General features: G+C 49.4%; 5 protein-coding genes across 5 annotated transcripts; 2 read left to right on the top strand and 3 right to left on the bottom strand.

Annotated features, from left to right (window-relative positions):
- Positions 1-220: 220 nt before the first annotated feature.
- Positions 221-2,064, bottom strand: AFUA_7G04350 (L-rhamnonate dehydratase; the record flags this gene model as incomplete). The annotated part of the gene is made up of 4 exons (XM_743981.2): positions 221-1,191; positions 1,284-1,506; positions 1,630-1,797; positions 1,915-2,064. 4 exons carry the CDS (start codon positions 2,062-2,064, stop codon positions 221-223), a joined length of 1,512 nt encoding a protein of 503 aa, XP_749074.2.
- Positions 2,065-2,570: 506 nt separating this feature from the next.
- On the top strand, positions 2,571-5,337 carry AFUA_7G04340 (putative C6 transcription factor; the record flags this gene model as incomplete). Its single annotated transcript, XM_743982.1, has 4 exons — positions 2,571-2,761; positions 2,863-2,897; positions 2,954-4,499; positions 4,557-5,337. 4 exons carry the CDS (start codon positions 2,571-2,573, stop codon positions 5,335-5,337), a joined length of 2,553 nt encoding a protein of 850 aa, XP_749075.1.
- Positions 5,338-6,543: 1,206 nt separating this feature from the next.
- Positions 6,544-8,802, bottom strand: AFUA_7G04330 (putative Ste20-like serine/threonine protein kinase; the record flags this gene model as incomplete). Its single annotated transcript, XM_743983.1, has 4 exons — positions 6,544-8,210; positions 8,265-8,581; positions 8,652-8,682; positions 8,751-8,802. The coding sequence occupies 4 exons, from the start codon at positions 8,800-8,802 to the stop codon at positions 6,544-6,546; spliced, it is 2,067 nt and encodes a 688-aa protein (XP_749076.1).
- Positions 8,803-9,594: 792 nt separating this feature from the next.
- AFUA_7G04320 (DNA-protein crosslink repair co-factor UBX5) lies at positions 9,595-12,005 on the bottom strand. The gene is made up of 2 exons (XM_743984.2): positions 11,135-12,005; positions 9,595-11,054 (listed from the first exon to the last, which is right to left on the bottom strand). The coding sequence occupies exons 1-2, from the start codon at positions 11,619-11,621 to the stop codon at positions 9,958-9,960; spliced, it is 1,584 nt and encodes a 527-aa protein (XP_749077.1). The 5' UTR covers positions 11,622-12,005; the 3' UTR covers positions 9,595-9,957.
- A 92-nt stretch (positions 12,006-12,097) lies between these two features.
- On the top strand, positions 12,098-14,385 carry AFUA_7G04310 (AAA family ATPase CDC6; the record flags this gene model as incomplete). Its single annotated transcript, XM_077805183.1, has 3 exons — positions 12,098-12,414; positions 12,478-12,741; positions 12,788-14,385. The coding sequence occupies exons 1-3, from the start codon at positions 12,363-12,365 to the stop codon at positions 14,383-14,385; spliced, it is 1,914 nt and encodes a 637-aa protein (XP_077661311.1). The 5' UTR covers positions 12,098-12,362.
- Positions 14,386-14,957: the final 572 nt, after the last annotated feature.

The raw sequence follows: 14,957 nt of genomic DNA, 5'->3' as shown, positions 1-14,957 counted from the left end.
TCTATGTGTGAAATAGATGGGTAATTACTATCGGATAACGATAATTCTGAGGGGTACCAGCAATGACAGATTCTTATCGTTCAGTCTATCAAGTAAAACATTGCAAGTAATCCATATGTACATTCAGGGACAGAATAAGATTGGTCAGTAAATGGCTTAATAGAAGAATCTTCGTCAAGAGCGTGACATTTCAGGTGGATATCTGCGTAAAAAAGTCGATCTAATGAGTAGCGCCGTTGGCCAACTTTTCGTCCTCGGCAGGCAACGTGAGGCTCTTCTTAGGGGCGGGCGTAAGAATGGCGGCAGCAGAGATTAGTGGCGCCGCAGGGTTCAGTTCCAGACCGAAACCTGGCTTATCCAGGATCGAAACATCGAGGTAACCCTGAGTTGGGATGGGCTCGTTCACGAAGAGATTGCCAAACACTGGCTCAACGGTCATTCCGTCGGGAGAGTTTGCCAGGTATTCCTGGAATGGCGAGTTGGTCTGAGAAACAACAAAATGATACGAGTAGGGGCCCGATGCGTGAGGCACCACAGGGATATCGTATGCCGCAGCCATTGCCGAGATTTTGAGCAGTTCTGTCATGCCACCGACCCACATCACATCAGGCTGGAGAATGTCAAGGTTGCGACCCTCAACAAGCTTCCGGAAGCCATATCGAGAGTATTCGTGCTCACCCGTAGTAAACTTGATTGTGGGGTGGGCCCGCTTGAGGAGGGCGTGGCCATCAAAGTCATCGGGACTGAGACACTCCTCCCACCAATCAATGTTGATTCCTTCCGCTTCACAACGCTTGACGAGCTCAATAGTGTATGGAACATTCAATGACATGTAGCAGTCCACACGCAGGGGAAAATCAGGACCGACGCTCTCACGCTGCTTGCGGAGGTACTCTACGTTCTTGAGCAATCCTTCTGTACCCTCATCGGGCCCATGAGGCAGGGCCACCTTTGCGCCAATGAAACCTGCTGCCTTGGCTGCCGCAGGTTGAGGACCGGTGCAGTAAAAGTGCAGGCGCGTACGGGTAGCACCGCCGATGAGCTTATAAACAGGCTCGTTGCGAATCTTCCCCAGGAGATCCCAGAGAGCCAAATCAATGACGGAAATAACAGCGACAGGAAGACCCTTTCTGCCGTAGAACATAGAGGCTCGGTACATCCTTTCGAACAGATCGTTTGTGTCACGAGGGTCTATCGTTTAGAGACCGGGTCAGCTTCTCTCGATCGCTGGTTGTTGCACCGCCCGCAATCAATCTTCTTGGGCCTAAAACAAAGTAACTTACCAGCGCCGATCAGGAATCGCTCGAAGTGCTGATGTACCAGCCAGCAGGCTGGAGGGCCACCGAATCCAGTGGCGAAACCCTTGGTACCATCGGTAGCTTCGATTTCAACGCAGAAAGATCCCAAGACGTTAATACCCCATGATGTCCGGGAACCGCGATACTGCGCCCATTTTGTCATGGGAGTGGAGATGTCACTGTCGACCAACCAGTGACCACCTTTGACCTAAGTTATGATGGGGAGGTATATTTAGCCCACGCAATTCGATCCCGCTCTCACGCTTTTTCAATCGGGAAAGCCAAGAGCGCAAAATGCAGTCTTTGGACAGGGCAAAAAAACAATACTTACATTGTGATAATCCCCACCAGATCCAACTCCATCGATGATGAAAGTCCGGACTTCTTTAATGCGGGGAAAGGCCGATTTGAGAGTCATGGTGCGATAGGGAGAGGTTAAACAAGTTGCGAACCGGGGAAAAGAAAAAGAAAGAAGAGGGAGAGTTACGGACTCAATAATCTAGCATGATGATAAGTGGAAAACCGGTCATATTTGAAAGCGACCATCCTGTCAATGCATCGAGGGGGCCTTGACCATCATGCCTCCGGCATATGCGTACCTCGGGGCATTGCTTACCCGAGCCTGACCCGACTGATTGGTCAGTGACCTCCCAATTGTACCTTGCCATACTGAGTAGGTTTGCCTAAGTTGGGTAAGGTATCGGCCGGAAAGATGGAGAATCATTGTCCGTCCGCTGTCGCGATAGAGCTGCCCATTATTGGTCATTTTGCTTCAGTGAGAAATTGCAGTCTTGCAGATAACCTTTGCTAGTCGAAGATCGCCTAGGTGCAAAGAATCTAACGGTAGGTACTCTACAATCATGATTCATTCCGGCCAGCTCTCATCGCCGTCACCGGTCTCATGGTCATGTTATGTTATTCGTGGGGATTTAGTGATTTTGCGGGGGAAAAGGGTGTTGCCTCAGGCACTGCCGAGGGCGATTTCATTGGTCCTTGTGATTGTTCCGATGGCACTCCCCAAGCATTGATTCTTTGATTCTTTGATTCCTTCCTCATTTCCCTCCTTTTTCTGTCCTCGATATCGGCTGTCTATCTCGGTTCCTGTCCGTTGATCATCACTGATACCCGGATTGACTTGCTTTTTCGGCTGGACCCATTACCCTGCATTCTCGTCTTGTTGCTTTGCTGCCGATGATCATGCCTGCTTGCTGATGATAGTGCTGCTCTTGCTTATGGAAGCTTTCCCATAACCCCGAAACTCGCTAGAACACAATGCCGAACCCTGCTATAGCTTCTGTCCAGCAGACTCCACCACCGCCAGCACGGGTTGCAGGCGATCAGAATAAGGAAGAACACAGTGCTGATGAGTCGTGGTCTGCTGGCGATAGTGATAATGATCGCGTCGCGCCAAATAATTCAAATGCAGCCCAAAGCTTGAAACGGAAACGTCCACTCACTGTGTCGTATGTTACTTCTCCCCCCCCTTCTCCCGTTTCATCAATTCAATGATGTCTTCAGAAATATTATGCAGCTGCTGAATCACACGTCTCAATCCGGATTATAGATGCGAACTCTGCAAGCAGCGGAAAGTCAAATGTGGTGAGTATCTGCTCCCCTGGGGTTAGTCCTTTTGCGCATATGACTCACAGTTGTAGACCGGGCCCAACCAAGTTGTGGATGGTGCGCTCGCAATGGCCAGCTGTGCGAGTATAAGGAACGGAAGAAGCCTGGCCTTCGGGCTGGGTACGGAAAAGAATTGGAGCAGCGGCTTGGTATGCTCATTCCTCTCCTCTCCAACCGGTACTCATCGCTAATAAGGGCAGATCGGCTGGAACAGGTTATTCAGACGCAAGCCCGGCTCATCGAGACTCATATCATTCAAAGCCAGCATCGTATGAGTATGAGTCATGACCTCTCACAACCTGGGCCACATTCATATAGTTCTCCTTCAGAACCTTCGGCTGCTCATGGACCAAGCCCTCGTAATTCAGTCTATTTCCAAGAGACCTCGACTGCGCCTTTATCAGCTCGCCACAATGATGTCTCAATCACCAGCCCTTCAGATACTTCGGTTAGGAACGCTATGCAGAGCCATGTCCCGAATGGCATCTCTTCAGCTGGCCCGCTCTCCTCAGTGTCGGGCAGTAATCCACATAACGACTACACAGGAAATGAGTCTTCCTTGAAGGTACCAGTCAACTTGTACTCTAATCAAGAACACTCTCTGGCTGATCCAGAACTCGATCTGCCACCGTATGACCTCTTGTACGCCCTGGTGGACTTGTACTTTGAGCATATCAATACCTGGTGTCCTATTCTTCACCGGAGGACAACGCTGGACACTTTCTTCGGACCTTCTCCTCTCGAAGAAGCAGACCGTATGGTTCTCTATGCGATAGTCGCGACGACTCTGCGGTTCTCGAGTGACCCTCGCCTGAATGAGCAAAACCGCAAGCGATACCATGACTCGTCGAAACAGAAGGTCATCTTGTACGGCCTTGAAAACTCGTCAGTGAAAGCACTCCAGGCGTTAGTGATATTAGCTCTGGACCTGGTGGGATCGTCTAATGGTCCACCGGGCTGGAAATTGCTCGCTCTTATCACCCGTTCGGTCGTCCAGCTGGGATTGGCAGTCGAGTCTAAGTCGTCTCTCATCGCCCCTGTTTATCCGTCCATCTACACCCTAAGAGCTGTCATTCTACCGGAGCCCGGTTCCTGGATCGAGGATGAAAGCAGGCGCAGACTGTTCTGGATGGTCTACCTTCTAGATCGATATTCCACCATTGCTACGGCTTTCGACTTTGCTTTGGATGACAAGGACATTGACCGCAAATTGCCATGTAAGGATGAATACTTCACCAAAAACGAGCCGGTAGAGACGAGATGGTTCCAACACACGAGTGAACGCCCTGATTATTTAAATCGGGCAGAGAACGTCGGTTCGTTCGGTTTGTATGTAGAGATTCTTGGCATCTTTTCACGCATCCATCTCTTCTTGAAAAGACCAGTGGATATTGGATCTCTGTCCGATGTTGAGGAATGGCAAACAACCTATCGCAAGTTGGACAATGAGTTGACGTCTTGGGAGTTTAACCTACCCCCTGAATATGCCTACGAAAACTCCTCGCGGCTGTTCAATGGATCGAAGCATAGCAAAAGTCTGCACTGTGACTGGGTGCAACTTCATTCCACATTTCAAACGTAAGGGATCTGTTCATAATCCTATTGCCTCATTCAGACTACTAATGCCGGAGACAGAGCTGTAATCCGCCTCCATTCATCCGCCGCCTACCCGACTACGAGGTCTCCAATCTTTACACCATCGTATAGTGCCAGCCAACGCTGCTTGCTAGCTGTTGATAATATCCTTTCAGTGACCCGTTTCGTCGTGGACAACAATATGCTCGACAAACTCGGGCCCCCGTTTGCATTCACTCTGTGGGTCTGTGCTCGCCTATTGCTCGTACATGGCTCAACCATCGCTCATACAGTGAGCCCCGACATAATATTCTTCGTCGACGCGCTTGCGCAGATGGGCAAATACTGGAAGGTCGCAGAACGCTATAGTAACATCTTGCAGCGTGTCCTTGACGAGTATGATGAATATCAGCAATCTGGAGCGACAGATGGCGATCGATCTACACCATCCAGTGTGAAGATTCTCGCAGACATGCGTCGCTGCGCCTTTGATCTGGACTTCCTCATCTCACGACAGCCGCGCTCATCCCCAGCGGGTAGCCAACTAGCAGCGTCCACAATGCCCACGTCGTCACGAAATCTAGCACCAAATGAGCTTGAGTATCTCGACGTTTTTGGCTTCTTCAATGTGCCGCGTGTTCCCCCCACACGTGCGCCAGACATGACGAGTCTGGGTATGAACGAGCCTGTCAACAATCCGATGTCAATACATGGCCTCACCGGAAATGGACCCAGCAACTCTACCATTGACAATACACATAGCAGTACCAATGAATTCAACATCACCAATTACCTGATTCCCACCCCTGAGACTGACTGGCTTTTTCGACCTGGCGGATAGAACTTGGCCAAAGATTCAGTTCTCATGATTTGGCTTCGGTCAAGGTGCTGCGCGGAAGTGTCTCGACTACGTTGCTTATCCACGACACTCCGCAGCTTATCAACGACCACAAACAGAGATGAAGTCTTTAGCACCCTTTTTGAAAGGGACTGAACTTGGCAGAGTCAGATAAGGCTTCCTAGTTTGTGTCGGGAACAGCGGTGCGCCGCCGTACCTAGGAGACGTGGACAACCCCTCGGCTTTGAACTTCATCATGCTAGACCAAGGCAGAAACAGCTACAGATAATTGTGTGTGAACACAAGTGTCTTGTCAAGTCTGGCCTGTGGTTGCCACAGGAGTATATCGCCAGCTATAATGTCCGGTCTATCCTCAGCAGGAACTGGGACGATCAAATTGGCTGGAAGTCATGACTGCGACCCAAAAGCTTCCGCTTTACACAGTTACAATGCTCTTGCTGCAGATCGGTTCTTGATGACAGTCACCTTCGTCCCAAGCAGAGGCACGTGGCCAATGTTTTGAACACATGTTTATGCTCACAACTTTGCCAATCCCACCTCGCGATCCCTTCTTTAGGGACCGTTTACCATTTCATATATACTAGGGCCTGAAGTGCGTTATAGCGCTGGTACTATGTCTCGATGTATAGGAAGATTTCCCCCAGCCAGCTACCCCGAAACAGTAGGTAAAACAAGAGATAAGTAGCACGGAATGTGTTTGTTTCATTAATCATGGTCACTGAACTGTTTTGATATTCACCTTCCTGTACACTCTCACTTGCACAATAGCCTTATCTCCACTCATCTTCGCGAGTCCGCGGACACAGACCCCAAGTTATCGATAACCGATTCAGAAAGGCCTCTGGGACATAGATTGGGAGGAACCAGCCTAGAATCCAACACTAAAAGATAAGGGAAACAGACAAATTTGAAGTTTGAGGAGACAATCAGATGGTTTCGCATGTGTCGCAAAGTAGAGCCAAACAGAATAATAGTGAAACAAAGGCTTGACAAGAAAGTCAAAACTTTGCGCATGCCTCAAGCAGAAGGCCTGCAACTCCTTGAGGAATGCCTAAATGCCGGCCCAAGGAACACGCAGAGCTCAAATGGGCGAAACAATTTAAGCGAATTCAATACGCCGACTCGAGCGTCTTCAGCAGTAATACATCAAAAGCAAGTCAGAGAATAACGTTTTGAGTGTAAAGGTGGTTAGGTCTTAGAGGTGTTATTAGTATGGCGTGCGTCAGGATCGGCTGGTTTCGATGGATAATATCCTTCGTCATCATTTTCATCATCAGTGGGAACCTCAATGCGGACGAGAATCTCTTCGAGGAAGCCCTCAAGGAACGAAACCACGCCCGAACCCATTCCAACAGGGGACTCGTTGTCCCAGTTATCTATCCGGGTGAATGAGTGAACTAAGTCGTCGACGAGGCTTTCGATCTTAACCTGTACGTATTGGCGGGCACCCTTGATCTCAGCTAGTTTGTCTGGATTCTCGCCACTGTGTGCCATAGCCTGACGAGAAATCAGATCTACCTGCTCCCTACGGCGACGCACAGCGGTTCTGAGGGCCGGAACAATGACATTGAGCAGAGGTGTAACCGTCTGAGGTTCAGAAGCTTTGGTAGGAACTGGCTCGGTCTCCTCAATATGACGGCTGAGATTCTTTGGGGCGAAACGGCGGACGGACATTTCTGGACTGCCCCTGTCGCGCGGCGTGTCTGTTTGTTGTTGCGGATGGGGGAATATATGAGACGGGGTTGGTGGAGGACGTGAGTGCGAAGGTAAATGAGTATGATGTTGAGATTGAGCTTCTGACACAGTCGGCTTCCGCTCGGTGCGAGAAGCGGAGATTTGAGTTGGATCCTGCGATGGATAGGGTGTTGCGTGGGCAGTTGCAGTCGGGACGACGCGTCCGGTTTTCGATGGACCCGAAGAGCTGCTGGGTGAAAGATCGAGTTGGAGAAAAACAGAGTCCTGCGCTAAAGATTGTTGTAGGGCCCTGTTGTACTCGCTTGTGCTAGGACTCTCCGTAGGTTGCCCGGCAACAGGTCTTTGAGAACGTGTAGGTGTTCGAGGTGGGCTGACTTCTGAAAATGGATGTTTGATAGGTGACGGTGGCAGTGGAACCTTTGTGGGAGATGCACTAGTCGCAATGAATGAGCTCCTTTTCTTTGGATAGTCGGGTTGAGGACGGCTTGATTTCATGACCTCCTCGTGTGACTTGTCTTGGAAATTCCAGGCCGTGGTATTGTGGTTCCTGGTATTTGTATCGGCCTCCTTCATCGGACCCCTAGCTGTTGTGCGTCCTACAGGGCGCACAGTGCCAAAGTCCCAGAGGTCTTCCTCATGTTCGCGATCTTTGTCATTCGACGGGAGATCTTGTACGCAGTCCTCATCCACGCCGCCATTTTGAACGCCATTACGTATCTGCCATCCTTCATAGCGCTCTATCAACTCTGTCAGATAAGTCGTCCGTCTTGCTCGCTTGACAAAGGGGTGCTCGAGTAACTCCTTGGCCGACGGCCTTTCCCTGGGGTCGCGCCGCAAACAGAGCTCGACAAAGTTTTTGAACGTTTTGCTGAAAGGTCCCTGAAGCGTGGGGGGAGGATTCTTAGGAATCAAGAACAAGACCTTCATCGGATGGATATCGGAGTAGGGTGGTTCTCCCTGCGCCAACTCTATGGCAGTGATTCCGAGAGACCAAATATCTGCTTTATAATCATACCCTGACTGTTTGATGACCTCTGGAGCCATCCAGAAAGGGGTCCCCACGAAGGTGTTCTTCTTTGTCATAGTTGCTGAGAGCTGACTAGAAACACCAAAATCCGCGAGCTTCACCTGGCCATTGGAAGTGAGAAGGATATTTGCAGCTGTCCGAATTTGTCAGCTTCCCAATTGAGTCTCAAATGAAGATCGCAATGTACCTTTGACGTCGCGGTGCAATTTCTTATCAGTATGCAGATAATCCAGGCCACGAAGCAACTCTCGCATGATTATCATGATATAGTCCTCTGGGATTGGCCCCGGGCGAAGAAGATCGCTGCAACTACCACCTGAACAAAATTCCATGACTATCCACAGATGAGAACCCTTGAGAAAAGAGCCATGATACTTCGTAACATATGGAGAGTCGAGTTCGGACAAGATGGCAATTTCCTGGATAATATCTTCGACTTCATCTTCGGCATTTTCGACATCAATGACCTTGATAGCGACAGAATTACCGGTGCGTTTATCGACCCTAAATTGCAAAAGACGAACATAGTCAGCTAATTCAATGATCAGGTAGAACACTGGGCACAGCAGCATACCCTTTGTAAACTCGTCCGAAGCTCCCACCACCTACAACATCAAGTTAGAAAAGGCGGCTCCGATCAATGATGTTCGATATACTAGGGACTGATACACACCAATGCAGTTTTGCCTCATGTAAATGGTCTCGGGATCTACCATGCCCTCCATTTTCGTAGAACTATGAGCAGCCGATCACAAGAAGGATGTAAGCACTTGGGGGGACCCTGTAACAGATGACCAACGATCAGCCACTTCACAAGTGTAAATCAGTCGCTTGCCGAATGATTTCGAGCACAATGAAATAACAAGTGTCTGTATCAAGTGCATCTTTCACCACAAAAGCCTTGGGAGATACATCATTCACAGAGAGTCAAATACATACCAATCGCCTCGAACAGGCTAGATGCGTGATTTGCGAATCGAGGGGAGCAGCCGTGCCATCGGAGGAACCGTCAATATCAATCAAAGGAATTTCACTGTCAGCGAGGTTAGAAACATGTTTGTCCCTATCATGCCTGAGCACATCACTACACTAAGGATCGTTTGACTCTCAATGAGAGCCCTTGGTCCCTTCTGCAAGTTCCAACCAGCTGCGTGCTTCGAGGAGACTATACAGGCACCGGCAAAGAGATTGAATGCCTGTAATCCTTGCTTCCCACTAGCCCTAGACCCAGGAATAGCACGTAGGATAGTGAAGCTAAACTGGACTCTGAGAATGTCTTAGTTTGGCTATGTGAATGTGGGATTACCCTTGCGTCTCTGGCGGCAACAACAAGACAACAACAACCAGAGAAACAGTCCGTTGATTGGAGCAGCGCGGGGTTCATTTTGCCAGGCGGTGAGGTCTATCTCCGCACTGGTCCTGGACAGATCGGTTAGGCGGTGAATTCACTCGAGATGGCAAGCATACAAAGGCGAATGGATAAGGCTGGATAAGGCAGCTTACTTAGACTACCAGGCAAGGTATTCATCCTGAGATCATGTTTCATTTCTACCAAGTGGATGGGTCGCACATCTATAATGACATAAACGTTAAACATTCAGTCGTCAAAGCCATATGTCACAGCTTCAGTAGGTAAGGTCAGGAAACCTTGTTAAGGGGACATGCTTGCGTTCAGATAAGGTCATGATCATACCAGAGTAGACAAATTCAGTCAGTATGAAAGAGAAATAATATGTTTGTAATATGCCAATATAGAAGCGAGTGCCTCTCTAGTAGAATGGAAAAAGGCCCACCATTTCTATCTCCAGCTCATATGGCCAAATTCCCGTCGCAGCGCCTCTAAATTGAGAGTTGCCATATGTGATGGGTCAATGTTGTGTCTAGAGATCTTCAAGGTACCCTATCATAACTGTTCCGTTCTTGAGGCCTGCATCCTCAATGCTCAAATCGAGTGAATCTATTAGATTGCGGCCCATTGAGTTGAGCTCAAACTCAATGCCTGCCTTTTCCGGTAACGGGGGATCAGCCTTGAGCCATTCATAAATCCTTCTGACAGGATCGACCAGAGCAAAGCGACGAATGACCCTTCCGGACGGATGGCGAAATTGAATACGTGTAGTAGTAGCAGGATCGGCTGGTGGCTCAGTATGAGGCCGGTTATCCGGAATGGACCAGAACAGTGACGATGCTTCTTCCACTGGTTCCTCGGCTAGATCACCCTCATCCATAAGAACATCATCAGTTGGGGCGGCCTTGCCTTTGCCCTTGACGTCCTCGGTACTGCGGGTCAAATCGTCCGGATCCATCACTCTGTGAGCTTGTGCTACCTCGTCTCCCAGGCTATTTCTCATGGCCATCTCCAGCATTTCTTCCTCGGTCATCGTGTCGATACTTTTTTCCCTCTTTTCCGGTTTTCGCTTCGCCACCGGATTCCGCACGTTATGCTTGAGACTGTAACGGTCGAGGAATTCATGAAGCTGCATGAGAAATTCCGCAGGCTTGACCACAGGTGGCCCCGACCAAACTTTCATTTGCTCGCCCGTCCGGGGATCAACGATGGCTATGTGGGGGTAGTTCTCGGAGACATCGCTCGCTTGGAAATAGTATTGTAGATAAGGCGTCGCCCGTGAATCATCCTTGGAATACTGCAAGAATATGAAATGTTCTTTGACGGTTTCCTTGACTGCGGGATCTTTCCACAAGTCTCTGTTCAGTACTTGACAGTCGAATATGGACTGATCCTGTATGTTGACAAGCAGCCACTTCTCATTCTCACGACCCTCCTGCCGCGCGAGATCCCAAGGTAACCGTGACATGATGTCAAACGGGGGCCTGTACATCTCTGCTAGCATGTTTTGCTTGCTAGAAGCTTCAGATGCTCCGCCTGTAGCCGCTGCAAGTCTTTCGCGATGCGATCTTCCATCACCACCAGCCCAAATTTCTGCTGTGTCCCTTTGATTGAATATACCAGGTCGACCTAAAGTACAGATAACAAAAGTTAGAAAGCTGCGTAAAAAGTATCGGTAGGGACGACGGAGAATTGTGAGGTAAACTGACTGCTTCTTTGCTGGCGCGCACGTAATTGGCCCAATATACTCGCATGCATGTCACCATCGTCGAAGTCTGCCTCCGGCCCTACGAGCGTTTCTGTTGTGCGGGCTATAGGAGCTCTGACGCCATCAGAACTATCCCTTCCGTCACGGTACATTTCTTCTTGTAAACGACGGGCCATAGCTTCATCATCCTCAAACGTCAACCCCTCTGGCTGCCGTGCTCGAGGCGCAGAACGTGCTTCGTCGATGGCAATATCATCATCGGAATCAATGTGTACGACACCGGAGTTGTCCTGGTATCCAGCAGGGCGAGATGGACTATGCCCAGTGGCTGATGGAACCGGCTCCTCAGTCAAAGGCGCACCTCCATTTTCAAAATAGAGCTGCATCGCCTGCTCAATATTGAAGTCGGCCAGCTGCAAGTACTGAGTCGCCAGCGAAGTGTTCGAGCCGGTGATCTCTGTGAACTGAGCAACCACGTCGCTTTCCATGATGGAAGAGTGAAACTGAAGATAGTAGAGGTAAGGAAGGGAAGAAGGGCGATGTGAGCGATTTCAGTCTCCAGTTTAGGACAACGGACGATGGTTCTCTGATCAAAGGCAAAGTGATGCAAACAGTTGCAAACCGTAGACTTCGAGTTGAATGATGAGCACGGCTCCGAAATGCGACGGCGTCTCTTGGAATTACTTCATAAAGGCTGATATATGCAGTCGATTCTGATTCAACGGTAAGAACTTGAGAAGGAGAAAGAAACGCTGATGTGAGGAACTTGTTTGGAAGGAATGAAACTTCTAGTCTCAAGCATTGAGTACTTCCCCATCTTCGACCAACCACTCAACTGTGACGCACTTGCCCATGGCCTCGGGCGATCTGATTCTCCGTTGGCGTAAGTTATTCTTTGGTTACCTTACCGTTTCCCGTGTACTCAGTATGGTAATTTCTGGCCAAGATGCCTTAAAGCTTTAGCACGTGACATTAGGCTACTATGCCTTTTCAAGGGTGGTTAGACGCGCGACGTGGTGTCGGGCGGGAGACGCGTGAAAGGTGTCGCGTAGAAAAGGAATCATGCCTCTTTCGGATGAAGCCCCCGATCCCAACCCTTCAAAGTTATTGTATAACTGCGGGCACATGGCAAGCGTATATCTATTGGAGGACCTTAGAACTTACCTCATCGACTTCCTTTCAATCCAGCTCTTTCCGAAAACACAAGATATCATCGAGCGTATCTGGTAATGGCAGTCTCGGTCCTGGGCAAGCGCCAACGAGGTGCCATTGAGACAGAAGGTACGATAGGCAGATAGCCACCCAGTTTGCCTCAAAGTCATATACTGACAGCCTTCACATCAGCACCAACTCTGCCGCTGCGTAGTTCCAGCAGGCGCCGTACGCAACCACCTCGCATCCTCCAGGAAGTGAACGAGCCTTCTACATCGTTAACACGCCAACTACGATCACGAACAAGGAATGGCACATACTCGAATCAAGAAAATGACTCCAGCATCAAAATCACGCTTGCCGAGACGGATAAGAGCAAGCATGTTGTACACGTCACTAAGACTGCGTCTCCCTCCAAGATCGGTCCCCAACCTCGGACTTCAGAAGCTGTCAATGGTAGGCTTATAAGCAGGTTTTTACAAGTTGGTGCTGACGACAGCAGATGAAAATACAAAACCCATCGAGTTCAAAACCCCTTCAAAGTCAAGATACCGAGACGCCCTCGAATCGCCGCCAGTCACCCCGAAACACAGAGTGCAGGTTGGCGGCAAGTCGATGACTCCGCGCACACCTCGCCAGATATCCAGCCCATCATCTTCTCAAACTATTTATACGGCTGCTAGGCAGCTATTCGCGCGAGGGGCAACTTCCGGCCGATTGGTCGGACGGGACGCTGAGCGTGAAAAGCTGACCTCATTTATCCAGGAACGTGTGACCTCAAGAAAGGGCGGTTGTCTGTATGTCAGCGGGCCCCCAGGTACCGGCAAGAGTGCTATGGTCCGAGAGGTATGTAACGGGCTGGGACTCGACACTGTTCAGGTAGCGCATATCAATTGCGCCAGTATGCGAGGACCCCGAGACGTATACTCGAAACTCATTGAGGATCTCGGTGACGACGGTCAGATTTTCAGGAAGAGCGATGTCGATAGGCTAAAAGCCTTGTTTCTTCCTGACAAGAAACATGATGGTCTATTCTTAGTCACCTTGGACGAGATCGACCATCTGCTCACCGCCGATGCTGGAGTTCTACAGTCCTTATTTGAATGGTCTCTGAACAACAAATCGCGTCTGATACTCATCGGAATCGCCAATGCGCTTGATCTCACCGATCGCTCATTGCCACAATTGAAGGCGAAGAACTTGAAGCCCTGCCTCCTACCTTTTTTACCTTACAATGCTACCCAAATTGCGAACATCATCACCAACCGCCTCCGGTCTTTGCTTCCTTCTGATCAGGATGTGGAACCGAATTTTGTACCCTTTGTCCAGCCTGCAGCCATACAGTTGTGCGCGAAGAAAGTCGCATCCCAGACCGGTGACCTACGAAAAGCGTTCGAACTCGTCAAATGTGCCATTGACCTTATTGAACAAGAGACGCTACAAAAGCTGGAGAAGCAGAGCTCCAGTGTTGATGGCGCCTCCAAAACCATCCTGGTTGAAAATAACAACCTCTCATCCCCGGCCAGAACTTCGATATCCAAGCAGAACCCCACCGCAACATATGATATTCTTACGGCACCACGCGCAAGCATCGGACATATAGCTCGCATTACTTCATCTGCCTTCGGACAAGGAACCGTCCAACGGCTTCAGGCGCTCAATCTACAACAAAAAGCGGCTCTCTGCTCTCTCCTCGCCCTGGACAGGAAACGGCGCGAGAGTGATCTCTCTTCCACGCCGTCCAAAACCAAGATGTCAGCGCCTACTATTAAACAGATCTTCGATACTTATTGCACACTGTGTCGAAAAGACAACATCCTCCATCCGCTGACGGCTACCGAATTCAAGGATGTCATTAGTAATTTGGAGACGTTAGGCCTCGTCGGCGAATTCCAGGGCCGTGGCCGAGGTGGAACGGTTTCGGGCGGCTCTGATATCAGACGCACTCCCTCAAAGTCGGGCTGTGGGCCGATGACTCCACGAAAAGGAATGGATGAGCAAGGCCTTATTTGCTTTGTTTCACAGAAAGAAATCGAGGGCCAGATTGCTGGCCCGGGAGAAGGCATTCTCAGAAGATTACTCATGGGTGACGGTCTTTAATCCCATCAGCTTCAGGCCCAGAGGCACTGAAAGGACATATCTTCTGTTGGGGACTTTTGAGCGTTGGCTTATCAGCATTCTGTATTGGCGTCTAGGATTGTTGGTTGGGCTGGGCGCTCCTGTATTAGGCACCAATATATGGTTACAATGAAACAGTCGATCATGATCATGATTTTACAAGATGAAACTCTGCTGACTTCTACGAGTAGAGTAATGCTCTGAAAAGAGAAATACTATATAACAAGTTTCACAATCGCTCTCGATAATTTCAACACGATCTGAAAGTAGTTTCAGAAAAGGAACAAAGGTAATAACAGAAGGAATGACGACAGAAGATTATCTGAGAGACGTGATAAAGATACATGATGAAATGGGTATGTGTTAAGGGGCAAAGGGCTGTATGCATGAATACAGAGAACAGTTAAAAGAGAACAGAGAAATCAGGAAGCAATCCCATCGCCAGCTCGACTAACGAGACCTGTCGAAAGCTCGAGTGGTGATCTTCATATAATCTAACCTTAGTCTGCAGGGTAAACTCAAGCCTCGCTCGAACCTGATCATGACAGCGTTGA

Source organism: Aspergillus fumigatus, chromosome 7, assembly GCF_000002655.1.
Source record: "Aspergillus fumigatus Af293 chromosome 7, whole genome shotgun sequence".
Classification (NCBI taxonomy): Eukaryota; Fungi; Ascomycota; class Eurotiomycetes; order Eurotiales; family Aspergillaceae; genus Aspergillus; species Aspergillus fumigatus.
Note: the sequence above shows the minus strand (reverse complement) of the source record. Positions and strands in the feature narration are given on the sequence as shown.

Bases quoted from the DNA above. Each gene is read 5' to 3' on its own strand.
- AFUA_7G04320 (XM_743984.2), bottom strand. From the start codon at position 11,621: ATGGAAAGCGACGTGGTTGCTCAGTTCACAGAGATCACCGGCTCGAAC. The intron at 11,055-11,134 runs GTCAGTTTACCT...TCTGTACTTTAG, and splicing joins TGCGCGCCAGCAAAGAAGCA to GTCGACCTGGTATATTCAAT.